Raw genomic sequence first — 26,879 nt, 5'->3', positions numbered from 1 at the left:
CACTGGGATGTCCCCAGAGGACACTGGGGTGGGACTGTGAGACTCTGAGAAGCTCTGGGTGTCCATGGACTGTTCCTGCGGGCACTGGATTGGTACTGGGAAGCTCTGGGATGAACTGGGATGTCTCTAGGAGCACTGAGACAGTACTGGGAGGCTCGGGAAGCTCGAGAAGTCCCTGGGAGCACTGGAACTGTACTGGGAGACCCTGTGAAGAGCTGGGCTGTGCCCTGGGGGGCTGCAGGGGCTCTGCAGGTGACAGGAAGAGACCAGGGTGGGGTGTGAGCTGTGAAAGTGGGGGCTCCGTGCGACACTGGGACACCGCTGGGTGGCACTGGGACACCGCTGGGTGGCACTGGGGGCCACTGGGTCACTGCGGAAAGAGCTGGGACCTCACTGTGAGGTACTGGGACAGCTCTGGGGCGGGGAATATCACTGGGAGCACTGGGATACACCGGGATACACCGGGACACACCGGGATATACTGGGATACACCGGGACACACCGGGATACACCGGGATATACTGGGATACACCGGGATACACTGGGATACACCGGGATACACCGGGACACACCGGGATATACTGGGATACACCGGGACACACCGGGATACACCGGGATACACTGGGATACACCGGGATACACTGGGTTACACCGGGATACACCGGGACACACCGGGACACACCGGGATACACCGGGACACACTGGGATACACCGGGATACACCGGGATACACCGGGATACACTGGGATACACTGGGATACACCGGGATACACCGGGATACACCGGGATACACCGGGATACACCGGGATACACTGGGACACACCGGGATACACCGGGACACACCGGGATACACCGGGACACACCGGGATACACCGGGATACACCGGGACACACCGGGATACACTGGGACACACCGGGATACACTGGGATACACCGGGACACACCGGGATACACCGGGATACACCGGGACACACCGGGATACACTGGGACACACCGGGATACACTGGGATACACCGGGACACACCGGGATACACCGGGATACACCGGGATACACCGGGACACACCGGGATATACTGGGACACACCGGGATATACTGGGATACACCGGGATACACCGGGATACACCGGGACACACCGGGATACACCGGGATACACCGGGACACACCGGGATACACCGGGACACACCGGGATACACCGGGACACACCGGGATACACCGGGACACACCGGGATACACCGGGATACACCGGGACACACCGGGATACACCGGGATACACCGGGACACACCGGGATATACTGGGACACACCGGGATACACCGGGATACACTGGGTTACACCGGGATACACCGGGATACACCGGGACACACCGGGATACACTGGGTTACACCGGGACACACCGGGATACACCGGGATACACCGGGATACACTGGGATACACCGGGATACACTGGGTTACACCGGGATACACTGGGATACACCGGGATACACCGGGATACACTGGGTTACACCGGGATACACTGGGATACACCGGGATACACTGGGTTACACCGGGATACACCGGGATACACCGGGATACACCGGGTTACACCGGGATACACCGGGATACACTGGGTTACACCGGGATACACTGGGTTACACCGGGATACACTGGGTTACACCGGGATACACCGGGATACACCGGGATACACTGGGTTACACCGGGACACACCGGGATACACCGGGACACACCGGGATACACCGGGATACACCGGGATATACTGGGACACACCGGGATACACCGGGATACACCGGGACACACCGGGATACACCGGGACACACCGGGATACACTGGGTTACACCGGGATACACCGGGACACACCGGGATACACTGGGATACACCGGGATACACCGGGATACACCGGGATACACTGGGTTACACCGGGATACACCGGGACACACCGGGATACACCGGGACACACCGGGATACACTGGGTTACACCGGGATACACCGGGATACACCGGGACACACCGGGATACACTGGGATACACTGGGTTACACCGGGATACACCGGGACACACCGGGATACACTGGGATACACCGGGACACACCGGGACACACCGGGATACACTGGGATACACTGGGATACACCGGGATACACCGGGACACACCGGGACACACCGGGATACACTGGGATACACCGGGACACACCGGGACACACCGGGATACACCGGGACACACCGGGATACACTGGGATACACCGGGATACACCGGGATACACTGGGATACACCGGGATACACCGGGTTACACCGGGACACACCGGGATACACTGGGTTACACCGGGATATCGCCGGGAGCTCGGGGCCGGCCCCGGGCGCTGCAGTTCCCACCGCGGCCGCCAGGGGTCGCTGTGTCCCGGAGCGGCCCCGTTGCCCGGCAACGGCGGCGGCGCTCGCGCATGCGCAGTGAGCAGCGCCCGTCCCCACCATGGCCGAGGCCGCCATGGCCGCGCCGGTGCCCCCGGACGAGGACGGGGACGAGTGTCTGCCCCAGTACCGGCACCTGCTCAGCCCCGACCTGCTCGCGTGAGTCCCGGCGCTCCGGGGGACCCGCCGGGGCCGCCTCCCCGGGCCCGGCTCTGACCGTGCCTCTGTCCCACAGGGGCCAGGTGGCCTTCATCACCGGCGGCGGCTCCGGCATCGGCTTCCGCATCGCCGAGATCTTCATGAGGTGCGGGAGCCCCTGCGGTGGGACGGCCCCTTCCTTCTCTCCCTCCTTCCCTTCTTCTTTCCCCTGTTCCCTTCTTCTCTTTCCCCCTCTTCCCTTCTTTCTCTTCACCCCCTTTCTCTTCTGTTTCCCACCGTCCCATCCCTTTCCCCGCCGCGGTACCAGAGCCGGGAAGAGCCGCGAGGAGAAGCCGAGGGCGGCAGAGCCCTCACGGAGGCTCCGGGGGCTCGGCTCTGGCTCTTCCCGTCCGCATCCCGCGGGCCTGGAGCAGCAGCGATCCCTGCAAGGAACACCCGAACTCCTGGTGATCCCGAGGTGCTGGTGAGGAGCCCGGCCCTTCTCACCTGCCCCTTCCCTGCAGGCACGGCTGCCGGACCGTCATTGCCAGCAGGAACCTGCAGAGAGTGTCTGAGGTGAGCCCGGGCTCCAGCGGGAGAGCTGCCAGCCCCGGAAACCCTTCTGCTGTCTCCCGGTGGAACCGGGAGCCCTGGGAATGGTGCAAGAAGGAGGAATGGCTTCCCAGTGCTTCCCAGCCTCCCAGCCCTGGGCACCTCCAGCACAGCTCCGTTAAGCTGGAACCTGCTTTGCAGGGGCTGTTGCACCATCATGATGGCTTTTTGTGGGGGAGAGAGACAGAAGTGGGCTGTGGGGGAGGTTTGTCAGCAGGGCAGAGGCCAAGGCTGGTCTGAAACCTCAGTGTGGAGTAGGAGCTGACCCCAGGGGCTGGTGGCTCGAGGTGGGTTGCACAAGTGCCCCTGTGTTTTGGGGCAGAGGGGAGGGTGCAGGTGTGGTTGGCTGTCATTTTCCACTCCCTCATGCTCACGTGCCAGAAGAAGCTGCAAAGCTCAGCAGGTTTTTAATCCTCAGGGGCCAGAGTCTTCTGGGGCCACAGAATCTGCAGTCCAGGAGTACAGCTGCTCGTGCACCCGTGTGTTGCTGGGGCTCATAACCTCTCACAGAGCCCAAAACAGAAGTTAGAGCAGTTTTGGGTGTTGTGTGGAGTTCCTGCTGAGCTTGTGTGTCCCCTGTGCTTAATTTTCTGGGGAAAATCTTTCTCTTAATGAGCCATAGGGATGGCCTGTGACAAACCCTGGGCTGCAGAGCTGGTCCATCTCACAGCCTGACACCTGGCTGCAGTCTTTGCCCTTTTGCCCACTGACTTTTTGGATCTAAAGGGCAATTATGCCTGGGCTCATGCCAAAAATGCCTTTCTGGTCTCCAGCCTTTGTAATTGCCCTGCAGAGATGTTGCCTGGGATGTGCTGTGTCCGTGGCAGCCCATGCAGGTAACTGGGCTTAGCCAGTTGTGGCCAGCCCAGTAACCAGTGTGGCTGGGATACAACATGTAGGACTTTCTCTGGCTACTCCAGGGCTAGCAGGGTGCAGCCAGGTTCTCTCAAGTCTCTTTTTGTTCTTTCAGGCTTCAAAAAAGCTGGTGGCAGCCACAGGGCAGCAGTGTCTGCCCCTGTCCATCGATGTCCGGCAGCCTCAGACCATCGTGGCAGCGGTGGATGAGGCGCTGAAGGAGTTTAAGAGGATTGACATCCTCATTAATGGTGAGGATGGAGAGGGCAGGGGGAGGGATTGGGCTCGCTGCTGGGCAGTGTTTTCCTGCAGAAGCATCCCTGGGAGCACAGACAAAGCAGGGATCTGGGTGTGGTACATGGCCATCCCTGTTTGTCTGGCTGTGGATCATCCCTGCTCCCCTCGTGCTGGCTGTGCTGCTGGGCATCCAGAGCCACCAGTTTATCCCTTAGCAGGGCTGTCTCCACGTGCTCTCCAGCCTGCAGACATTATCCCTCAGCCTTCCTGGCACACAAGGGCCCTGACATCTCTGCCAGCCCTGTCCTGCCTGTCCCTGTGCTTCAGGTGCTGCGGGGAACTTCCTGTGCCCAGCCAGTGCCCTGTCCTTCAACGCCTTCAAGACAGTGATAGACATCGACACCATGGGCACCTTCAACACCTCCAAAGTCCTCTTTGAGAAATATTTCCGGGTAAGGGGCATGGAACCAGGGGACTCTGAGGAGGCTCTGATAGGTGGGGGTAGTGTCAAACCACACTGTGCTCCTGGGGAAATCAGGGGAGTGCAAGGACCCAGAGCCTCCCTGCACAGATCCACTCTGTTTCTTGCCAGGGATCCCAGCCCTGAACTGGGGATCTTCCTGTCCCTTGCCCTGGGGCTCTCTGTGTTGCAGCACCTTTCCATGCTCTGCCACCTGCAGAAGCTGTGATCTCCTGCTCCTTTTCCAGCTCTGCCACTTTCCCTCGGCCTTTCCTCCTACGCTGCATGTCCCACCTCTCCAGCAGAGCCTCTCTGGCTGACCCCACTCTGACATTCAGTGGGTACAGCTGCCCCAGTGATGGCTTGGCAGTGCCCGTGGGTGCCTGTCCCTCTGATCCCAGCTCTCCTGTCCCTCAGAGCCCTCTGTGACCCTTTGTGCTGCTCCCTGTCTAACTCCACATCTCCTTTCCTTCCCCAGGACCACGGTGGGGTCATCGTTAACATCACGGCGACCCTGAGCTACCGAGGGCAGGCCCTGCAGGTGCACGCTGGGGCTGCCAAGGCTGCCATAGGTACATCAACACACCCTGCTGGGGCTCTGAGCCACGTGGGCCTGGGAGAGAAGCCAGTTCTTCCTAACTGCTGGGATGCTGGGATGGGAAGGTGCCTTGGGGAGGGACGAGCGTGAATCAGTGTGGTTACTGCATGCCTGGGTTTGGGATGAGGCTCTTCTCCCCTCCAGGGCCCTTCTCTTCTGTGGCTATTTTTTCTCCCTCAAAAGAAGTTGCTGGAATGGCTCTGCTCCCTGTTTCTCAGTGCTGTTGCAATCCCTCCCCAGATGCCATGACCCGTCACCTCGCTGTGGAGTGGGGACCCAACAACATCCGTGTGAACAGCCTGGCCCCCGGCCCCATCTCGGGCACCGAGGGCTTCCGGCGCCTGGGTGAGGCAGCCTGGGCTGTGCCCTGCCTTGGCACTGCCCTGCTGGCATTCTCTGGGAGGGGACTGGGAGGGACCCCCAGTGCCACACAGCTCGTGGGGGCATGGCTGTGCTGTGGCTTGGCTGGCACAGCTCTGTGGGAGCAGCCCTTCCCACATCCTTGGCACCTTCCAGGGCACTGGTTTGGCAGCAGTTCGGGCTCTCTGATGCCATGATGGAATGTGCTCCCACAAAACTCAGCACTGCCTGAGGGATTTGCTCTTGTAGCCCATCAGCAGAGTGCTGGTGCAGCTCCAGAGGATGGGAGAGACCTGGAGCTCTTAGAGTGGTCCAGAGGCCATGGAAATGCTCCAAGGGCTGGAGCCCTCTGCTCTGGAGACCTCAGAGCCCCTTCCAGGGCCTAAAGGGGCTCCAGGAGAGCTGCAGAGGGATCTGGGACAAGGGATGGAGGGACAGGACACAGGGAATGGCTTCCACTGCCAGAGGGCAGGGATGGATGGGATATTGGGAAGGAATTGTTCCCTGGGAGGGTGGGCAGGCCCTGGCACAGGGTGCCCAGAGAAGCTGTGGCTGCCCCTGGATCCCTGGAAGTGTCCAAGGCCAGGCTGGACAGGGCTTGGAGCAGCCTGGGCTGGTGGAAGGGGAGGAGAAGGAGAGATCACTCCCAGCCCCAACCATTCCACAATTCCATGATTCTGCAGCTCTCTGAGGTCCTGTCTTGAGCTCACTATGTCAGTACAAAATCCCTGCTAGGCTTGAGCTCCCCTCCTTTAAATCTTCCTGGGGTTTTATCCCAGGGCTGTGGCAGGATCTCATCCCGGTTCCCCTTGGGCAGTGCTGCAATTCCTGGCCAGCCATGGTGGTGGACAGTCCTCCCATGGTCCAAACTGACTCTTTCCTGCTCCTTTTAGGTGGGAAATTTGCTGAGAAATCCAACCAGTTCTCCGTGATCCCGCTGCAGCGCGCGGGGAACAAGACGGAGATCGCGCACAGCACCCTGTACCTGGCCAGCCCCCTCTCGTCCTACGTCACCGGCACCACCCTGGTCGTGGATGGTGGGAGCTGGCTCACCTCCCCCAACAGCTTCTCTGCCTTGCTGGGTATTGCCTCCTCCTCTGCTAAACTCTAGGTGACTGCATTTCCCACTCGTGGGATTGGAGCAGGGCTCCTCAGGGAAACCCTGCTTTTCCCTGGGGTACAGGGCACAGGTCCTGTGAGGAGCAGCTGAGGGAGCTGGGAAAGGGGCTCAGCCTGGGGAAAAGGAGGCTCAGGGGGCCCTTCTGGCTCTGCACAACTCCCTGACAGGAGGGGACAGCTGGGGAGGTCGGGCTCTGATCCCAGGAAACAGGGACAGGACAAGGGGAAATGGTCTCAAGTGCCAGGAGAGGTTTAGGTTGGATATTAGAGAACATTTCTTTATGGGAGGGTGGTCAGGCACCGGCACAGCTGCCCAAGGTAGTGGTGGATTCACCATCCCTGGTGGGATGAAAGCTCTGTGGATGTGGCACTTGGGGACATGTTTTAGTGGTGGCCTTGGCAGTGCTGGGGGAACAGTTGGATTTGTTGGTCTTGGAGGGCTTTTCCAACTTAAACAATGATTCTTAACCATGACTCTCCTGGGGCATGGCTGCAGTAGCAGTGGGTACAGTGTCCTCATGGACAGTCCTAGGGATCACTTGGGACAAGCAGAACCTGCTTGGATTTTCCCTTTGAGCCTGGCTTGTGACATGGTGTCTTTTGGATGGTCATCCAGACACCTTTGAGATTCCCCCAAAGCAACTTGCTGCCCATTTCCTGTGCCCCAGCAGCAGGATTGAGCACAAAGAATGCCAAGAGCCTCTTCCTTTCATGAATTCCTGCAGCCTGGTGGGGGAAGGGGTCTCCTGCCTTCCTCTCCTCCCTGCCTGTGTCCTCCCTGGCAGCCTCCATGAGCTGGGCAGGCCCCAGCAGGGCTCTGTCCCCACCTCCACCCTCTCTTGCAGATGTCTGGGCTGCAGGAGCAAACCAGCCCCACTGATGGACAGCCTGGGGCTGACAGATGGACACCACGGGGGACATCTCCCAGAGCCAGTTCCAACAGCCACAGCCACTCCTCGGCCACTGGGGGTAGTGGTGGCACTGCCAGTCCCGTGTCTGCCTGGGGGACAGTTCTGGGGGTGCTGGGTGCCACTGCCACCCCCGTCCTGTGCCACTGCTGCCTTCTGAGCTGCTGTGCCTGTGGCTGCAGAGACAGCGTGGAGGGCTGAGATGGTCACTGTCCTTTTGTGGCTCCCTCCAGGCTGCTCTTGTGGCCTTTCCCAAGCCCCAGGCAGTGCCAGCCATGGATACCAATCCTCTTACTCCCCTCTCCCCTGTCTTAGCTTGAGAGCTGCCCAGGACCCCCAGCTCCTTTTTGGGAGGGGGAGCAGCTGTGAGCCTGGGGTCGGGCCCAGTTCTGCCTTGGCAACTCTTGGAGGGGAAACCCTGGCAGGGGGAGGTGGCTGTGTCCCCTAAGGGGTCCTGGGTGGGACAGTGGTCCCGGGATGCAGCTGGGATGAAGCTGGGATGCCCCTCTCCTTGGAGCAGAGGTGGTGTGAGGGCAGATCCCCCAGGGCAGGGTCTCCCAGCAGCACTGCAGGTGTCCAGTGGTCTGTCCACACCCCTCTGTCTGTCACACCAGTGTCACGCTGTCTCCTTCCAGACACTCAAGCTGAGGGTAAGTGAAGGGCTAGAACTGGAATCCAGTGCTTTCCTCCTGCTGGGCTGCAGGAGCCACAGCAGGGCTGCACGGGTGGCTCTGCTGGAGCCAGCCCTGCCCCTGGTGATGGCTCGTGTGCACCCTCCTGCTGCTGCTGCTGGTAGTTTTTAGGCTCACCTTGAATTCCATGAAGCTTGTTCTCCCACTTAATTGTATTTCCTACTTGATTGTAGACTTGCCATGTTTTACTCCTTCCTGCAGGCCACAAATAAAGAACTTGTCCTCTGAGCAGTGATGCCTTTCTCTGCTGCATGAGCACCGGTGCCCTGCCCAGCTGACTGGTCCCAGTGGTCCAAACTGGGCCCTGAGGAAGGGGGGAGAGCCACTGCTCCCACTGCCAGAGCCTTGTGTGGCTCCAGTCCTCGGCTCTGTGGTGCTCCATGCCCACAAGGCTTGGGGACCTGCCAGCTCCTCAGCCCCAGGGGCTCTGGGAAGGTGGTTCCAGCAGCAGAGGTGGTGGGGAGGTGTTGGGGGCTTTGGTGAGGGATTCCACCCTGCAGAGGGATGGGGATGCAGAGCCTGGGCTGGGATCTGGGTGGTGTCCTTTGCCTGGGCTCCTGCCACAGCATTCCTTTTCCTGGATTACAGGATGTTTTCTCCTGGAGAAGGTATTTGTGTGATGTGAGGTGGCCCTTCTGCCCAGCTGCATCTCCGTTCTGGGAGGCTCCATGGATTTCTCTGTTCAGTCATGACCGGGTGACTTGGGCACTGTCAGGGCTGTCCTGGCTCTGTGGCCACCCCAGGAAGAGGGAGCTGAGCTTGGCCTCCAGCACCAGGGGAAGGACAGAGCTTTGGGCTGAGCTTTGGCATGGCCTGGAGCTGTAGGAACCCAACCAGGGCTGCAGAGCTGCCACTCACAGCATCAGGCCAGCACCTCCAGCCCTGTAGGCACCTTGTTCCCCTGCCAGTCCCATCCACACAGGAACCCTGGCTGCTTGAGCTGTCTGGGAACTGGGAATGCCCAGGGGATTTTGCAGGGAATGGTTTGGGCAGGTGTCACCATGTAGCTGTGCTTCCCCCGTGGGACTGACAAAGGAGCCCCCTCCTGCCCTGCTCACCTTTAGGAAGGGCTGTGATGAGGAACAGGATTTGGAGTGGAGGTTTCCATCCTTCCCAGTGCTGGACTGACTGGGCAGGGGAGTCATCCTCTCTGGGATGCTGAACTCTGGCTCTCGGGGCTGAGTGTGCTGGGGAACAGAGACCTTACGGCTCAACCAGGCTGACCCTGAGGTGTCACACACCTCCATTGCCCGGGCAGGGCCACTGGGGCCAGGGATGCTCTTGCTCATCAAGTTTGCTGCTAATTATACCCAGGGGCTGTAATTCCACCCGCTGGGCCAGCTAAGGGGTGTGTTAGCAGGGTCATCCCGGTACTCCAGCAGAAGCTGCAGGTGCTCTGAGCCTGCAGGCTGTGAGCCCTAAGCACGGGCATTCATTAACTCCTTGCCGTGGTCCCAGGGCTGTCCCTGTGCTCAGCTTGTCCCTGGAGCAGCTCAGGGATCCCGGTACACAGCACTGTCCCACTGGGGCTGGGGGTCCTGGAGCACAGCTCATGTACCCAGAGGGATTTGAGTGTCCCAGTGCACAGTTCATACCCAAAGGGATTCGGGGTCCCGGAGCACGGTTCGGGTTTGGGGTCCCGGAGCACGGTTTGGGGTCCCGGAGCACGGTTCGGGTTTGGGGTCCCGGAGCACGGTTTGGGGTCCCGGAGCACGGTTTGGGGTCCCGGAGCACGGTTCGGGTTTGGGGTCCCGGAGCACGGTTTCTCAGCAGGGGCATTTGGGGTCCCCATTCACGGTACCCCCGGTCCCACGTGCTCGCGCTCCGCCTGGCCCCGCCCCTCCGCGCCGGTCCCGCCCCCGCCGCGCGCGAGCCGGGGAGGGGGCGTGGCCTCGGCACGGGCTCGCGCCGCGGAGGGGCGGGGCGAACCGGACCGGCAGGCGAGTGACGTCACCGCCCCGGCTACTGCGGCGGCGGCCGGGCTGGATCTGCCGGTTCTCCGCGGGCGGCCCCGGAGCGGCGGCGCGGGCGGGCGCCGGGGTTGTTTCTCGGCGCCGCCGCCGCCGCCTCCCCCAACCCCCGGTCCCGGGCAGGACCCGCGGCCCCGGCGCTCGGAGCCGCCGCTCCCCGGGCGGGGCGGGACCGGCGGGGCCGCCCCCGGTGTCGGCGGGCGGGGCCGGCGCTCCTCGCACAAAGCCGTGAGTGTCGCGGGGACCGCACCGGCACCGGCACCGCCCCGATGTGAGCGGGGCATGGCCGCGGGGCATGGCCCGGGGCGGGCGGCGGCGGGCGCGCAGCGCCGGCGGTGAAGATGGAGCCGCGTCCGCCTGGGACCGAGCCCCCGCTGCCCCGGGGGCCGGGACCGGGGCTCGAACCGCAGCTGGAACCGGAGCCCGAGCTGGACCTAGAACCCGAGCTGGACCTGGAACCGGAGCCGGACCTGGAACCGGAGCCCGAGCTAGAACCGGAGCCCGAGCTGGACCTAGAACCCGAGCTGGACCTGGAACCGGAGCCCGAGCTGGACCTAGAACCCGAGCTGGACCTGGAACCGAAGCCCGAGCTGGACTTGGAACCGGAGCCTGACCTGGAACCGGAGCCAGCGCCAGAGCTGGAACCGGAGCCGGACCTGGACGCGGAGCCAGAGCTGGATCTGGAGCTCTGGGCACTTGAGCCCGCCGCTCCCGGCGCGGGGCCGCCGCCCTGGTGCCCGGGGGAGGCCGGGGGCAGCCCGGGCCCCGCCGAGCCCCCGCCTGAGGAGGAGCCGCGTCTCCGCCCGGTCTTCGACGCCCTGGACCGCGACGGCGATGGCTTCGTGCGCGTGGAGGAGTTTGTGCAGTTCGCCACGGCCTACGGCGCCGAGCAGGTGAGCGCCGGCCGGCACCGGGCTCCGGGCTCCGCACCTGGGCCCGGGCCGCTGCTGGCTCCGCGCCGGGGCACCGCGGGGTGCGGTGGCTCCGCCGCCCCAGGGTGATGGTGATGGTGGCTCCTGTCCGGGCTCCGGCCCTTGGACAGCATCAGTGTCCCCAAGGACAGCGCTGACCTCGCCGTGGCCCCGGGGGAAGGGCACGCGTGGCCCGAGCGGCTCCCGCTGCGCCCGGCAGGAACCGGAGCTGCCGTGTTCCAGGGAAACAGCACCGCGGCGGTGCCGCTGCGAGCCGGCAGCTCTTTGTTCTCCATCACTGCCGCCTCGGGGCTTGGCCGGGCAGCGGGGACATCCCGGCCTGTGGGGACATCCCGGCCTGTGGGGCTGCTCCGTGCCCCCCTTGCTGACCACACTGGCCGTGGGTCAGCTCCCCTACGGGCAGCATCCCTGCTCATGGCAGGGGGTTCCATCCGTAAGGGCCTTTCCAACCCAAACCATTCCCTGGTTCCCTGCTGCTTCGCTTGTCCCGCGTTTGACAGCCTGAATGTGTATTTTTTCCCCTCTTTCTGCTGCTTTGTGCCCTGGCGAGCCGGTGTTCCCCTTCAGCAGATCAGAGGCGATGTAATTTGAAGCTGCCTGGGCTGGCCCAAAATGGAGCAAGCTCCAGCAGCGCTCACCAGGGGATGGAGACGGATTCGTTGGTGTTTCACGCATTGGCCTGGGCTGGCATCGCTACCAGGAAAAGAAGATTTAGTTTTTCAAGGCATGCAGGTATTGCTGCAAAGTTTCCTTGTGCCTGCCCAGATCTGCTCTCGTTCTCCATCCCTGGCTGCTGCGAGGGTATTTAAGTGCCATGACAAAGCAAATCGTGTGTGAAGGAGGCTTTTGGTGGAGGAGGGCTTTTTATCCCAGTCCTCATGCTAGAAACACCTCTCAAAGATCAAACAAAGGTATTTAATTTAGAAAAATATCCCTGCAAAGTGGAGACAGGGAACTTCTTTGTGTTGCTGGAGGGGTCACTGTGTGCGCAGAGGGTCTCAAGGTGTGAGCACAGGTACCTCGGCTGCTCCTGCCTGTGCCAGCAGAGAGGCTTTGTTCATAAATCCTCTGTTCTGCACTGTCCTGCCGTGGGCCAGGCCCCCGGGCCACCGCCGTGTCCCACTGGTGTCCCCAGCAGAGCAAGCCGGAGCAGAGGGCCCAGGGAGGCTCCCGGCTCCTGCACACGGTGCCGCCTCCCCGCGGGACTGTTTGCCCTCGTCCCTTGGTGTGGAGCAGCCCAGGGACGTGGGAGATGGGGACAGGAGGTGGCAGGGGACGTGGCAGGTGGCTCTGGGCTGTGCAGCTCAGCCCTGCAGCGCACGGTGCCGGCGTGGGGATGGTGCCAGAGCTCCAAAGGGGCCGCAGTGAGCCTGGAAAACACTGAGAGCATGAGAGCACGGCCTGGGGAGCAGCGATGGGCTGTTAGGTCACTCCAAAGCTCGGGGGGTGTCCCCAGAGCTTTTGTGCCATTGGGCAGGGTCTGTCCGTATGGATCCATCTGGGAAGGGGCTCTGCAGGCTCCCTGTTCCGTCCTGCTGAGCACAGCTAATGCTGCCTGTGCTGCCGTAAATGATGCTTTGAAAACTCATTTCTCTTCAGCAAGAGGCTGGTGCAGGCAGCTCCTGGACAGCTGGGCACTGGCACAGCGAGTGCTGAGCACCTTGGGGAGGTTGGTGGGGCAAGGCCTGAGGCAGCAGCCCCTGGGCACTCCAGGGGACTGGCAGAGGAGGAAAGGTGATGCCTGCGTGTGCAAGAGGACTTGGTGGCAGTCTGCAGCTTAGAAAAGACCAGGGCACGCTGAGGGAGGAGGAGCAGGGGTTGGTGATCACGTCTGTAAGCTCCCAGCAGGTCATGGAATCCCAGAATATCCTGGGTGGGAAGGGTCACACAAGAATCACTGAGTCCAACCCCTGGCCCTGCACGGACACCCCAACACCCCCACCCTGTGCCTGAGCAGTGTCCAAACACTCCTGGAGCTCTGGCAGCCTCAGGACTGTGCCCATTCCTGGGCAGTGCCAGCACCTCTGGGGGCAGAACCTTTCCCTGGTGTCCAGCCTAACCCCCTGTGATGTGTGGAGTAATCAGGAGAGGAGTTCTGGGGAAGTTCCTTGACCTATTTTGCGTGAAGCAGCCGGAACTTGGGCCCAAAGTGGGTCTTGTGGAGAACGGAGACCCAGCTCAGGTGGAAGTTAAAGGGGAGGAACATCTCCAGAGGGTAAAACAGTGTTCAGGTGCCTAAACGGGACCCTCAAGGTGTAAAGAAAGGTTGTGCCACAAGCAGAACCGGGATGCTGTGAGAGAGGGGTGGGGGTTTGATGGCTGGATAATCACAAAGGGCAGTTAATGAATAGCAAATTGCCCTATTGCTGGAGGTACCTGCTTCCTTTTTTCCTCCTGTCCTTCCTCCCGCCTGCTGCCCATAGGGGTGGGGGAAAATGGCTAAATTGAAGCACAAGCAGCGGATTCCCGAGGCTGGAGAGGGATGAAGGGTTAAGGAGAGCCTGTGTGTGTGTGTGTATCCACATGGATGAGGAGCTGGAGAGCAGCAAGTGTTGTCTTTAGCGCTCAGTCAAACACCAGAGGCATTCATGGGCTGCTGAGTGAGCGCTGTCAGCTCGTTTGGCTGCAACAATTATTAGCTAAATGTCAAAGGGACGGCACCAGCTGGCGTTTATTCCATAAACACGATGGGATTGGGGATTTCTGGTCGGATGAATTGGGTATTTTTCTCTCCGTGGGGATAAAAAAATGGGATTGGGACAGGGTTTTGCTTAAGCAGCTTGGGCTGTTGGAAGGCTGACTGGGAGAGCTCTGTGCTTGTGGCACTGGCCTGGGGAAGAGATCGAGGCAAAGATAAAAGCAGTTTGTTTTATCTGCAGTGATAACAGTTGATAAGGATTGAGGCTCTTGCCTTCATCTCCAAAGGGGTGATGAGAGGATTGAGCAGGGAAGGGACAGCCTTGGGAGGGTCCTCCCACAGCCTCTCCCAGGAGGGAGTTTGTCCAGCATGGGTTGTTTTGTCCCTTGAAAGGCTCACATGGACCCCTGATACCCTCCATGGGTTTACAAACAACATGTGGGACAGAAGGGTGTTGAGGACAACTTGATTTTCCTTGAGAACAACTTAATTTTTCATCCCAAACCTCTGAACTACTCCCAAACCACCTGGGAGGCAGCTGCCAGTGGTGTTGTGTTTTTATTGTCTCCTTCCTCCCCCTTTTCCCTGAATTTCTCTGGGATCTGATGCTCCCTGGAGCCACTGGCTGGGACAGAAGCATGGAGTAAGATTGGCTTAAATAACGAGCAGGGAGGTGGGGCACACTTGTGTTGCTTTTATGTCACCTTGTAAAGCAGGAGGGGTTGTGTCTTGCACTTCTGGGGGTTGCACGGAACCCAAGGCCATCCACTTTTGGTTTAAATTTCTGTTTCAAAATTTAATTTTACACATCTTTCCCACTGTACCCTTTCATTGTGTCTGTCTGGCTGAGGTGACAGAGCCCAAGTTCTCCCTGGATTTATTTCCAGCAGGCTCCAGGAGAATGGATTGTTTGTAAGGCTGAGGACAAGTGTCCTGCTGGCACCTTGGGTTGTTTTTCCTTTTTTGTTTTGATCTAACAGACAATTGGAGAAGGAAAAGCCTCTTGCACCACATGATCTCACTGCCTTGGCTCAATGAAGAGAAATCCCTGAGTTTGTCTAACTCACTTTCCAAAGGCTCCTGTTCCAAGGGATCTTTAGCCTTTTTTTTCCTTTTTGATGGTCAGTTTGAGCTTCATTTCAGTGTGATTTGTTTTGCTTTCTTTAACAGTTCCATCCCTTAATACCTGTCCTGCCACCACATCAGCTCATCCTCAGCTGAGCTCTCCATATTCAGCTTTTAACTTTCCCTCTGGGGGTGGTTTCTGAAGGGTTTTATCAGGTTTGTTGTACTTTTCCCAGCACTTTCTCAGCCTCTTGGAATGGGGTGCCCAGCCTGAGCTGAGAGCTGCAGAACAAATCCCATTTTGGGGCTGGCAGGGGTCACTCCAGACAGCAGCTGCAAAGAATCCTGGAGTTGGTTTTTATTTTGGAGTAAAACAATCTGAAAATCTGGCAGTTAGTTTCTGTAATGAAGTCTGGATAGTGTCAAAGTGCAGCTTTTTAGTGGTTACCCCCCCGTGGTGATGCCAGGCTGGCTTTTCCTCTGATGATCCCTTGGGAAGTGTGTACCTGAATCCAGGGCTTCTTCCTTCCATCTCCCTTGGAGATGCTCACCTTGCATCTGATCTTGGATGTTCTCCCTCTTCCCCTTGGTTTTCTCCCACTTGTGAAATCTAATGATCTCTGTCATGAGGAAACCTCAATTTTTAATTTATTTTTATTTTTTTTTCACTTTCTCACGGTTCTTACCCAGTTTGAGCAGAGGAAATGCTGGTTTTATAAAGAGATTTCTAAAATTACCTATCATGGTTTCACAGGCGAGTGAGGCTTAAACTGCCTCCAACTGTGTGGCTGCTGCTGTGCCTTCCAGAGGCTTTAATTGCTCTTTGACTTCACAGAATATCCTGCCTTGGAAAGATCATCAAGCCCAGCTCCTGGAATTTGGTTCCTGCTTTGGAGAGGAGCTGGCATGGCAGTGGGGGATGCTCTGGGTGTGCAGGAGGTGCCTATGGACACCCCTGTGTGCTTTGGAACAGCAGCACATCTGAAATATTTTGCTTGCTTTGACCAAGGGCCCAGTTTTTTCCCCCAGAGAAAATCATGGCAGGGAGTTTGTGCATTTTGGGAGATTGGGTGGGAGCCCTTTCCTCTCCTCCTCCCTCCTCTCCTCCCTCTTCAAAGGGCTTTTACCACCATCAATAAATAACAGGTCTGTGTGCTCCAGGAGCTCCAAGACAGGAGTTTTTCATTCTCCCTCAGAGAGGAAAACGTTTCCAAGCCAACATATTTTGTGTGATTTTGGGCGAGGTGGTTGCTGGTTTGCAAATTCCATTTTCAGCTCACTTGATTCACTTATAAATATCCCAAAAGACTCCGAGGAAGAGACGATTCCTGTGCTCCTGGGTTTTTTTTAGCTGCTCTGCTCGGGTTTGGCTTTAAGCTCCTGAGAGGCCTCCTGGGAATGGTGGGGAGGGTTGGGAGCAGATCAGAGCCGGGCACAGCTCTCTGGTGATGTGTTTGTGGCTGGAATCAGATGGATGGATGGCTTATCCCGGCAGGATCGAGCCTGGCAGGACCGTGAATGCTCAAAGGCAGGGTTTGTCTGCGTGGGCTGGGAGGAGGGTGCTGCTGGTAATTTTATCCCAGCTCCCAGTTTATTAAATCAACCTTTTTATTGTGCCTTGCTCCTTCAGGTTGAGAGCACGGTGAATGTGGAGTGGGGTGTGGAGTTTTGGGAGAGGGACAGGACACAAGGAATGGCTTCCCACTGCCAGAGGGCAGGGATGGATGGGATATTGGGAAGGAATTCCTGGCTGTGAGGGTGGGCAGGCCCTGGCACAGGGTGCCCAGAGAAGCTGTGGCTGCCCCTGGATCCCTGGAAGTGTCCAAGGTGAGACTGGAGCAGCCTGGGATAATGGAAGGTGTCCCTGCCCTTGGCAGGGAGTGGCACTGGATGGGATTTAGGGTCCCTTCCCTCCCAAACCAGTCCGGGATGCTGTGATCTGTTTTGATCAAGGTTAGTTGCGTTTCTCTGGAATCTGAGTTCATTCCTGCAGGTAAAGAAACATTGGTTAACCAGAAGAAGGAAGAAACATCAGTCCCACCCTTTCAGGGCTGGCACATGCTGTGGGTAAGGGAGCAAACCTGGGATGTCCAGGGAATGGGCTGTGGGTGCAGCACCAGTGAAGAGCCCAGCTGGAACTGGGTGGGCACTGCCCCAGCAGCAGAAAAGGAACCATCTGAGGGATTTCAGTGTTGGGGTGGAAGGAGCTTAAGCCCATCCAGTCCCACACCCCTGCCATGTGTAGAGACACCTCCCACTATCCCAGGTTGCTCCAAGCCCTGTCCATCCTGGCCTTGGACACTTCCAGGGATCCAGGGACAGCCACAGCTTCTCTGGGCACCCTGTGCCAGGGCCTGCCCACCCTCCCAGAGGAGAATCTCTCCATTAGATCCAATGTAGATCTCTCAGTTTAAACCCACTCCCCCTTGTCCTGTCACTGCCTGTGTAAAAGTCATTCTCCCTCTTTTTATAAACCTCCTTTAAATATTGAGAGAGGAGAGGTGGATTCATGAGCAGCTTCCTCTCTGGAGCAGAATATTTCCTAAGGCTGTGATTGATTAAAATTGGACTGGGGTCATCATAATTAACAGATTGGAATATGATAGTGCACCACAAGACAGGGCTCATTTCGAGCTGCTCTTGTCCACAGAGCCCTCTCCCAAAGCATTCCCAAGCTGCTGATACCATTATGTAACTCAGCCCAGACAGTAATTGATAATCATTACAATTGCCCACAGAATTCCTCTCCACTTTATTCCTGTTTGACTTTCGTTTGCTGCTCATTGTCAGAGGAATGATCCGCTTGGAACCCAGGGGCTTTGTTTTTTTTCTTAATTCCTGAGTTTGGAATTTTGCGGAAGAAACCACTTCCCTTTCACCTGAGCCTTGCTTGGGCAGGGAGAGCTGCTTCTGCTGGGCCACCCTCAGCATCCCCTCTGCCATGGGGCCAACATTTCCAGCTCCAGGAAGCTGCTGGCAGTGGATGGCAGTGAACCATGGCTTGTTTCTCCCTGTTCCTCATGCCTGGCTCCATCTTTTCACGATTCCTGTGTGGACTCCTGGCCTGGCACCCTGGGCTGGTCCCTGCTGAGCCCGGGGGAGCAGTGCCGGCCGCTCCCTCTGTGTGGTGCAAATTCAGGCACCCGTGGAAAATGGAGGTGCAAAGCTGCCAGACTGGTTCTGCTGGGCTGAGAATCAGAAGCATTGAGGTTGGAAAGGAGCTCTGGGATCATTGAGTCCAACTGTTCCAACATTGCCAAGGCTGCTGCTGAAATGTGTCCCCATGTGCCACATTCACTTGTTTTGAACACCTCCAGGGGTGGGGACTCCACCACTGCCCTGGGCAGCTGTGCCAGGACCTGACCTCCCTTTCCATGAAGAAATTTTCCCAACATTCAGTGTAAACTTCTCCTGTCACAACCTGAGGCCATTCCCTCTACTCCTGTCCCTGTTCCCTGGGATCAGAGCCCGACTCCCCCCGGCTGTCCTCTCCTGTCAGGGAGTTGTGCAGAGCCAGAAGGGCCCCCTGAGCCTCCTTTTCTCCAGGCTGAGCCCCTTTCCCAGCTCCCTCAGCTGCTGCTGCTGCTCCAGCCCCTTCCCAGCTCTGTTCCCTGCCCTGGACACGCTCCAGCCCCTCGGTGTCTGCCTTGTGAGGGGCCCAGAGCTGTCCCTGGGGCTGGAGGCTGATCCCAGGCCTTGCTCCCATTGTGGCAGGTGACACAGAGAGTGGCTCTGCCCTCGGGGATTTGTGCATTTTGTACCTGCAGTGACTCTCCCACGTGCCAAAAGTGTTCCCAGCTCCTCTCAGACTGCAGCCCATGCTCTTGGTGTGCACTGAGCTGCCTGGAGCTGCTCTCCTCACAGGGTTTTTTGGGACATCTGCAGTGCCAGCCCAATCTGCAGGACAGTTGTGCTTCCCTAATTGTCCCATGTCAGGCAGAGCCCCTAAAGATCCTCTCAGCTTTTGTTTTCCACTTCCAAATCTTTGCATCTTTCAGTCCCTTTCCCACATGGGGGATGGTGCTGAGGGCCGATGCTTCAGGCTCAGGCCTGAGGCCTCCCAGCAGAGACAGGACTGCAACCACCCACAGTGGGAGAAACATCAGGGATTCCATCAGGCTGCTCTCACAATCACTGGTTGTTCATTGTTTTGTGTGTGTCTGTGCTTTGGATCTTCCAATATTTGAGTGGGAAGGGACCTTAAAGCTCATCCCGTCCCACCCCCTGCCATGGCCAGAGACACCTTCCACCATCCCAGGCTGCTCCAAGCCCCATCCAGCCTGGCCTTGGACACTTCCAGGGATCCAGGGGCAGCCACAGCTTCTCTGGGCACCCTGTGCCAGGGCCTGCCCACCCTCCCAGGGAACGATTCCTTCCCAATATCCCATCCATCCCTGCCCTCTGGCAGTGGAAGCCATTCCCTGTGTCCTGTCCCTCCATCCCTTGTCCCAAGTCCCTCTGCAGCTCTCCTGGAGCCCCTTTAGGCCCTGGAAGGGCTCTGAGGTGTCCCTGGAGCCTTCTCCTCTCCAGGTGAGCACCCCCAGCTCTCCCAGCCTGGCCCCAGAGCGGCTCCAGCCCTCAGAGCACCTCCATGGGCTCCTCTGGAGTCACTCCAGCTCCATGTCCCTATGTTGGAGGCCCTTGATGTGCTTGGTAGCAGGAGGATACCTCCAGGTAAGGGAGCTCTGAATTAACAGGGGAGTCACAGTTCATGGCAGTGGTACCTGGCCTGAATCTTGTTTTGGGATCCCAGAACTTCTAAGCCCAAGGAATAGCCCTGAAGATGCCATGGAGCAATGGAAATTCCAGCCTGGGCTTTCTGCACGGCTCAGAGCTCTGCAGAAATGGAGTCTTCTGCCCAAATTTTGGATTGTGATGAGGCTTCCCCTTCCCTATAGAGCTTTTGCCAGCATTGGTGTGGGACAGAAGAAGTTATTAAATGGCTCTGGGGGTTGTGGGAGAAGGGAAGAAGAGGGGACAATTCCTCCCAGAGTGCCACAAGTGCTGAGCTGGAGTGCTTGGTGTTTGCTCCATGGGGCAGAACAGCTGGAAGAGCCCAAATCCCTGTCAGTGGTGCTGGATTCTTCCCTGGCACATGGCTGTCCTGCTTTTGGGGCTGGGCTGGGGTTTTCCTCAAGGGAAGTGAGGATGTGAGAGCCTCAGTGGGTCAGGGATGGGGCTCCACCACTGCTGCCACAAAGGCTCCTTATGGCTGTGGAGTTGGTCCAGGCACTTCATTCCTGATTTTGGTCAGGGTTTTTCCCTCTCTAGGGACAAAACTGCTCTTAAAGCAGGGAATTGTGGAGGCTGCTGTGGACAGAGGCTGCTGGGTGACTTCTCCCCATCCAGCTCCTTCCAGTGTGAGAGCAAATCCCCTTTTCCTAGGAATGCCAGTGACTAAACTGCCTTTGCTCCCTGTTGCCACCTTCTGTGACCCTGTTGAGGCTGAAGCACTCAGGGCCAGAGGTATTTGATAGGAATTTGTGTGCTGGATGAAATGACATTAATTCCTGAGTTCCGTGGTGTGTCCCAGCTCCGCATGGCACGGGCTGGTGACAGCTCTGGGGATGTCCTGTGGAGCTGTCAGTGTCCCAGGGGTGGTTACAGCTTTGTTTCCAGGTTCAATGTCCCTCTGTTTGGCAACGTGGTGAGCAGCCTCGGAGTGCCCCGATTTATTTATTTTTAATAACAGGCTGTGGTTTTCCAGAAGAAAGAGCTCCTGTTCCCTCTGAGCGATGTCCCGTGGTGAAATGCCAGCGGTGTTACGTTGTGTTTGAGTCACTGCTGCTGCTGGAGAGGCTTTTCAGCCTGCAGGCTGTTCCTGCTTCCTCCTGTCCCCTGAGGAGGAGGAGGAAAGCCAGAGGGAGAGGTGCTGGGAGCTGCGTCATCTGGCAAGGCCTGGTGGAGCCGACTGTGGAAAATCCATTTGCCAGAGTCCAATAGGAAGCTGGGCTCCAGCAAAAGGTGCAGGAAGTCAAAGGAGCCCAAACCAACAGTTTTTAGAGAGAACAAGTTGTTGGAGGCAGGAAGCAAAGGGTGAGGGCTGCTGTGGGCACAGAGCTGGGCCGGGATCCACAATCCCACATTCCCAAAGAAATACAGCACGAAACGAGGGGCTGCTTGAGGGGCTGTGCTTGGAGAAGGTGTATCTGGACTGAAAGTCTCCTCATGGGGAAATAACATTCAGTCCCACCTCAGCTTTGGAAGCTGATTGGGCCATTGAGGCTTTCGCCACCACCTTTGGCTGGGGAGGGATCAAGAAGCAGCTGTTGCCTCCCTTTTGCCTGGCCACATTCCTTATTTTTTCCAGGGGAGTGGCTGTTCTTCATCTTGCTCACTGTGTGTGCGTGTGAGGAGTTTACAGCTGAGGGGGAAAAAACAAAATTTGGATATCCTTGTTGTAATTTTTTCCCCTGTGCTTGTTAAATGGATGCAACAACCAGCTAATCCTCTTCTGGCTGCTTGGAACTCTGGGACTACTGTCCTGGCAGGGAGGATGCAAAGAGCAGAGGGAAGGTTTGTGGAACCTTCCCTGAAAGGTCCACAGGGAATTTTGGAAGCTCTGGTTTTGAACAGGGGAGTGCTGGAGGTCTTGGTGTGGAACAGGAACATTCTGGAGACCTTGGTTTGGAGCAGGAGGGTTCTTGGTGTGCAGCAGGGAATTCTCTTGTACTCTGAGCTGCATCTCCAGGCTGTGTGGAGCATCCATCCCATTCTGGCACCGTGGGGTGGCTGAAGGAGGCACCACCTGACAGCCCAGAACACAGAGACGGGTGCCCTGGGCAGGGCAGGGATGTGGCTGCCAGCCTGGCAGACACCTGCAAAGCCATGGAGAAGATTCCAGGCCTCTCTTGCTGCTCCCCTGCTTGGAGGAGGTGCTGAGGAGCGTTGCCATTGCCATGGGGCTGTTTAGTTGGTGTGGTGATGCCCTCATGGCCAATGCTTTACAATCCCTGAGGTCCTGGGCTTCCCAAACTATGCATGGCATCTCAACCTCTTCCCCCTTGCTCCAGGAATCTACCTCTGAGCCTTTGATCCCTTCTGGGCTCTTTTTCCCCCCTCTGCACGTCTGCTCTGTGTCCATCACACAAACAGCCCTTTCTGGAGCTGCCTGAAGGGGTGCCAATAGGAGGGGAATAACTTGAAGCAGCTCTAAAAAAAAAATAAGTCTTTGTGCTTTGCTGGTCTCTCATTCAGGTTTATTTGTGTCTCAGAAAGCTCAGTTTTGTCAGGGTGGCCGGTGCAGCAGGGCTGGGCCAGAGAGGTTCCTTCTCTCCTGTTCAGCTGCTCGTGTTCAGCTTCACCTGTGCTGCCCCAGAGGCACCTTGTGCCCACCAGATTCCCAGCATTTACAAGCTGAGGGGTGCAGCTCTCTGCCCCCAGCGTCAGAAGGACGTGGAGCTGCTGGAGAGGATCCAGAGGAGGGCATGGAAATGCTCCAAGGGCTGGAGCCCCTCTGCTCTGGAGCCAGGCTGGGAGAGCTGGGGGTGCTCACCTGGAGAGGAGAAGACTCCAGGGACACCTCAGAGCCCTTCCAGGGCCTAAAGGGGCTCCAGGAGAGCTGCAGAGGGACTTGGGACAAGGGATGGAGGGACAGGACACAGGGAATGGCTTCCACTGTCAGAGGGCAGGGATGGATGGGATATTGGGCAGGAATTGTTCCCTGGGAGGGTGGGCAGGCCCTGGCACAGGGTGCCCAGAGAAGCTGTGGCTGCCCCTGGATCCCTGGAAGTGTCCAAGGCCAGGCTGGATGGGGCTGGGAGCAGCCTGGGACAGTGGAAGGTGTCTCTGGCCATGGCAGGGGTGGAATGGGATGAGCTTTAAGGTCCCTTCCAACCCAAACCACGGTGGGATTCTGTGACAATAATCCCGTGCTATGAGTTACAGCCCGTGCATTGTGCTTTGGGGAGGGTGAGTGTGCCAAGCCAGTGAGAGGATTTCATCTGGGATGTGCCGTGGAGGTTTTGTGCTGCTTTCCACCCTGGAGGGGAGCACAGGGAAACAAACACCACAGTCCTGGATTTCTAAACCTGGCCAGCCTCTGTAACCCATCACAGAAACACCTGGGTTTGCTGCAGGGCCCTCTGCACCGAGCCACAGCAGGCAAAACATTCAGCATCTTAAAATGCCTAATCCTTGGTATGTGACCTCCTGGTGTGTTTTATTGTGTTGGTTTTTTTGCTTCAGATCTACTCCAAACCCTGGGGAGGCTCCGTGTCCTGCAGGACACAACCAGGGTGGCTCTGTGGTGGCACCTGGCTCTTCCCCAGGGTGGCTCCAGCCTCCACCGAGGTGTGTGTTCCATCTGAGCAGCATCCAGGCACTAAATATTTTTCTTTCTTGATTTAACCCGGCCTCTTGCCCCTGAGCCCTGTTTGGAAGGGTGAGAACAGGTTTCCCTTGTCATCAGACAAACAAAGGCTTGGAGGGTGGAGGAAGAACCCTCTTCAAGTTCATTAAACAAATAAATGTTTAGAGTAGAGCATGGTGGCTGCTGAAGCCTTTGAGCACTTAGGGATCGACAGGAAACCTGGAACGCTTGAGACAAACAATTAAATTTGGATTAAAGCCATCCCAGCGTAACTTATATTCCTGTTAATGCTTCCAAACCATCCTTGAAGTTGTTTGTTTAAATATGTTTTTATGCTTCAGTGGCAACAATTGAGGGATAATTTGGAAATGTCACACTTGGCATTTGAGAACACACTTAAATACCACAAATTGAGGCTCCCGAAGCCCTGGTGAGCTTAGAGGTGTTCCTGCCTCCAGATATCCTTGGAGCTGCTGGGGTCAGTCCAAAAATGTCCTGTACAGACCAGAGGAATTTCTACCAGCAGGTAAAATACCCCAGAATTCTGGATGTGAGCAGGTGGTGGAGATCTCCTGCAGTTCAGCTCCATGCTCTGCACCAGGGGCCTGGCTGGATCCGTTTGTCCTGGTTTTGTGTGGGCATGGGCAGGAAGGATGTGGATCCTCAGGCTTTTTTGGCTGCCAGCTCTTTAAAACATATTCTGGGTTGGGTTTTTTTTTTCTGCTTCTTGGTGAGTTTTGAGTGTTTGAAGGAAAGTCTTTTCCTCAGCAGGCTCTGGAGGAGGGGATCTGGTCCTCAGCACCGGCTTTGGGCTGAGTCTTGGCTCGCAGTTGGCTCAGAGATCTCTTCCTTCCCCTTGCAAAAGGGGAAAACAGGTGGGGAGGGAATTCTCTTCTGTCCATTCTGTATTTGCATCTCTCCACTCTGGCATTTCCTGCAGAAGGAGCCCAGTGACCCTGGGAGAGGCTTTGGGGCTTTGGGGCCAGAGTCGAGGGCGACAAGACTGGGGGAGAAACTGCCCCAAGGAGGTGACAGCAAAAACTGGGGCAGGCTGAGAAGCTTTTCTCTTGGATTAATGGGAAGAGGAGGATTTGTTATGCAAGTGGGTGCATTCAATGGCAAGGATCTGGGAAAAGGATCTGTCTTCCCCTTGGGAACCTGCTCACTTTGTTCCTTCTCTGTCTTGGTTTGGGGGTGATCTCTCTCTCATTCCAGGCTTATCCTTACAATAATTATTCTTCTTTATTCCTCCTAAATACGGGAGGTTTATTCCCCTTCTACCTTAAATAGTAGCTTTGATTAATTCTTCTGTGGCAGGCAAAGATGAGAACAAACCAGGCTGAGGCTTCCTTTGTCTCCTTCTCAGGAAGGTGTTGGGGTGCTTGGTTTCAAGTACCAGGCTGGTACCAGAGGCCCTGCAGTGCTGGAGCCCCGGGATGAAGGGATGGGAGGGATGAGCTGATCTCTGGGCAAGATCAGGGAGGGATGTTACAGAAAACATCTTCACCAGGGTTGCTTATGGTAGACCTTTAAGTAGAGATCTGTGCAGGCCTGATCTGCCTCCTGAGCTCCTCCTAGAGCTTTGGGAAAGGCTGGGAAAGCAAAATCCTGGCAGCAGCCCTGGGTCAGCACCGCCACTTGTGAGATAAATAATGCAGTTCTTGCACTGCTTACTCACAATTGGCCAGGGCTGCTCCCTGTAATGAGATCTGCCCCTCGGGGGTGTTTTAAAGGTTACTTAATTAGGTGTAATTGCAGCAGAATAGAAACCTGCTTTGAGGTTCTGAGTGCTTTGTGGAGTGCCAGCTCCTTCAGCAAGGGAGTCGGATCCTATAAACACGGCTGGAGCCGAGTGATCCCGGGTTCTCGGCCTCCCCCTCGGCCTGGCTGCTGATGGTGATGAAGCCACAGAAGTGCTGAAGGGAAGGGTGTTCCTGGCTTTGGGAGCAGTGCAGCTGTGCTTCCCAGCCCAGCAGCAGCGTGAAGCTGTGCTCACATTGTCCAGCTGGGAATGCTCTCTCAGCACCCAGCACGGGGGGATGGATGTGGTCTTACCCCAGACAAATGCTGTGTTAGCAGGGATCAGTTCATTCCAGCTGATCCCACTGCAACCCATGGATTTAGGGAGTGTGGGATCTAAAGAGACCTGTATGGGGACAGCTGTGTCTTTGGCATGGCCCCTTTAGTTTCGCTGCAGGAGCTTTAGCAGTTCCAGCACATTTCCCAAAGGTGAAAAAAGGATATTCTGACTTCTGTCATCGGTATTTAAAAATATTACACATTTTTCTTTGGAAGGATTGGTTTAGCCCTTAGAGGCAAGGTGGGTTTTTAGGGACAAATGAGTGCTTTGGCTCATTCCCTTGTGTTAAACACAGAGGGTGCAGGTGTTGTATTCACCTTTGTGTAACCATGAGAGGTTTTATACGGTGTGTTCTCACTCAGATGAATTCCTGTGTGCCACTCCAGGCCACACACCTGGCTAGGCAGAGAGGAGAGCAGCTGCTGTGAGCTCTCCCTGTACTTTCTATTGCTCAAAATCCCTCAATTTGCCACTTCTGCCAGTGCAGTGCTCATCCTTCTCTCTGCATGAGCTCAGGGATTTCTCACAATCCTGTTTCTTCCCAAAGATACGGGGTGTTCAGAGCAGATCTGAGCTTCTGGCAGTCAGGGGAGAGTAATTAAAGTTACATGAGAAGTACTTGGATTTTCATGTTCTTCTCAGCCAAGCAGGACACACAGGATTCTTCCCTTCCCTTCCCTTCCCTTCCCTTCCCTTCCCTTCCCTTCCCTTCCCTTCCCTTCCCTTCCCTTCCCTTCCCTTCCCTTCCCCTCCCTTCCCCTCTCTTCCCTTCCCTTCCCTTCCCTTCCCTTCCCTTCCCTTCCCTTCCCTTCCCTTCCCTTCCCTTCCCTTCCCTTCCCTTCCCTTCCCTTCCCTTCCCTTCCCTTCCCTTCCCTTCCCTTCCCTTCCCTTCCCTTCCCTTCCCTTCCCTTCCCTTCCCTTCCCTTCCCTTCCCTTCCCTTCCCTTCCCTTCCCTTCCCTTCCCTTCCCTTCCCTTCCCTTCCCTTCCCTTCCCGCACCTTCCCTTCCCTTCCCTTCCCTTCCCTTCCCGCACCTTCCCTTCCCTTCCCTTCCCTTCCCGCACCTTCCCTTCCCTTCCCGCACCTTCCCTTCCCTTCCCTTCCCTTCCCGCACCTTCCCTTCCCTTCCCTTCCCTTCCCTTCCCTTCCCGCACCTTCCCTTCCCTTCCCGCACCTTCCCGCACCTTCCCTTCCCTTCCCGCACCTTCCCTTCCCTTCCCGCACCTTCCCTTCCCGCACCTTCCCTTCCCGCACCTTCCCGCACCTTCCCTTCCCGCACCTTCCCGCACCTTCCCGCACCTTCCCGCACCTTCCCTTCCCGCACCTTCCCTTCCCGCACCTTCCCTTCCCGCACCTTCCCTTCCCTTCCCTTCCCGCACCTTCCCTTCCCGCACCTTCCCGCACCTTCCCTTCCCTTCCCTTCCCTTCCCTTCCCTTCCCTTCCCTTCCCTTCCCGCACCTTCCCTTCCCTTCCCTTCCCTTCCCTTCCCTTCCCTTCCCTTCCCTT

At 57.4% G+C, this 26,879-nt stretch overlaps 2 protein-coding genes across 4 annotated transcripts in view; both read left to right on the top strand.

The window, feature by feature from the left end:
• Positions 1-2,445: 2,445 nt before the first annotated feature.
• Positions 2,446-8,605, top strand: DECR2 (2,4-dienoyl-CoA reductase 2). 2 transcript variants are annotated; one of them, XM_014252452.2, is made up of 9 exons: positions 2,446-2,557; positions 2,634-2,702; positions 3,061-3,112; positions 4,119-4,254; positions 4,568-4,692; positions 5,179-5,272; positions 5,539-5,643; positions 6,552-6,740; positions 7,623-8,605. In XM_014252452.2, the coding sequence occupies exons 1-9, from the start codon at positions 2,460-2,462 to the stop codon at positions 7,655-7,657; spliced, it is 903 nt and encodes a 300-aa protein (XP_014107927.1). In that variant the 5' UTR covers positions 2,446-2,459; the 3' UTR covers positions 7,658-8,605. The 2 variants fall into 2 exon arrangements, with proteins under 2 accessions (XP_014107927.1, XP_005522854.2); XM_005522797.3 differs by having other exon boundaries at positions 6,552-6,769.
• Positions 8,606-10,614: 2,009 nt separating this feature from the next.
• Positions 10,615-26,879, top strand: part of RAB11FIP3 (RAB11 family interacting protein 3) — a 74,147-nt gene continuing 57,882 nt past the window's right edge. For both annotated transcript variants that reach the window (XM_088064140.1, XM_005523143.3), the window contains exon 1: positions 10,615-11,240. In XM_088064140.1, the coding sequence (XP_087920266.1) occupies positions 10,689-11,240 (552 nt within the window). In that variant the 5' untranslated portion in view covers positions 10,615-10,688. The remainder of the gene's footprint in view (positions 11,241-26,879) is intronic.

The sequence above is a fragment of the Pseudopodoces humilis genome, chromosome 18 (genome assembly GCF_049639895.1).
Source record: "Pseudopodoces humilis isolate 2021_Gansu_Grassland_sample_001 chromosome 18, ASM4963989v1, whole genome shotgun sequence".
In the NCBI taxonomy this organism is placed as follows: Eukaryota; Metazoa; Chordata; class Aves; order Passeriformes; family Paridae; genus Pseudopodoces; species Pseudopodoces humilis.
This window is presented reverse-complemented; position numbering and strand designations above follow the sequence as displayed.

What these genes read in the sequence shown, in the direction of transcription:
- DECR2 (XM_014252452.2), top strand. Translation starts at nt 2,460, where the DNA reads ATGGCCGAGGCCGCCATGGCCGCGCCGGTGCCCCCGGACGAGGACGGG. An exon ending in CGAGGGCTTCCGGCGCCTGG is followed by an intron (nt 5,644 to 6,551) that starts GTGAGGCAGCCT and finishes TGCTCCTTTTAG; the next exon opens with GTGGGAAATTTGCTGAGAAA. An exon ending in CAGCTTCTCTGCCTTGCTGG is followed by an intron (nt 6,741 to 7,622) that starts GTATTGCCTCCT and finishes CCTCTCTTGCAG; the next exon opens with ATGTCTGGGCTGCAGGAGCA.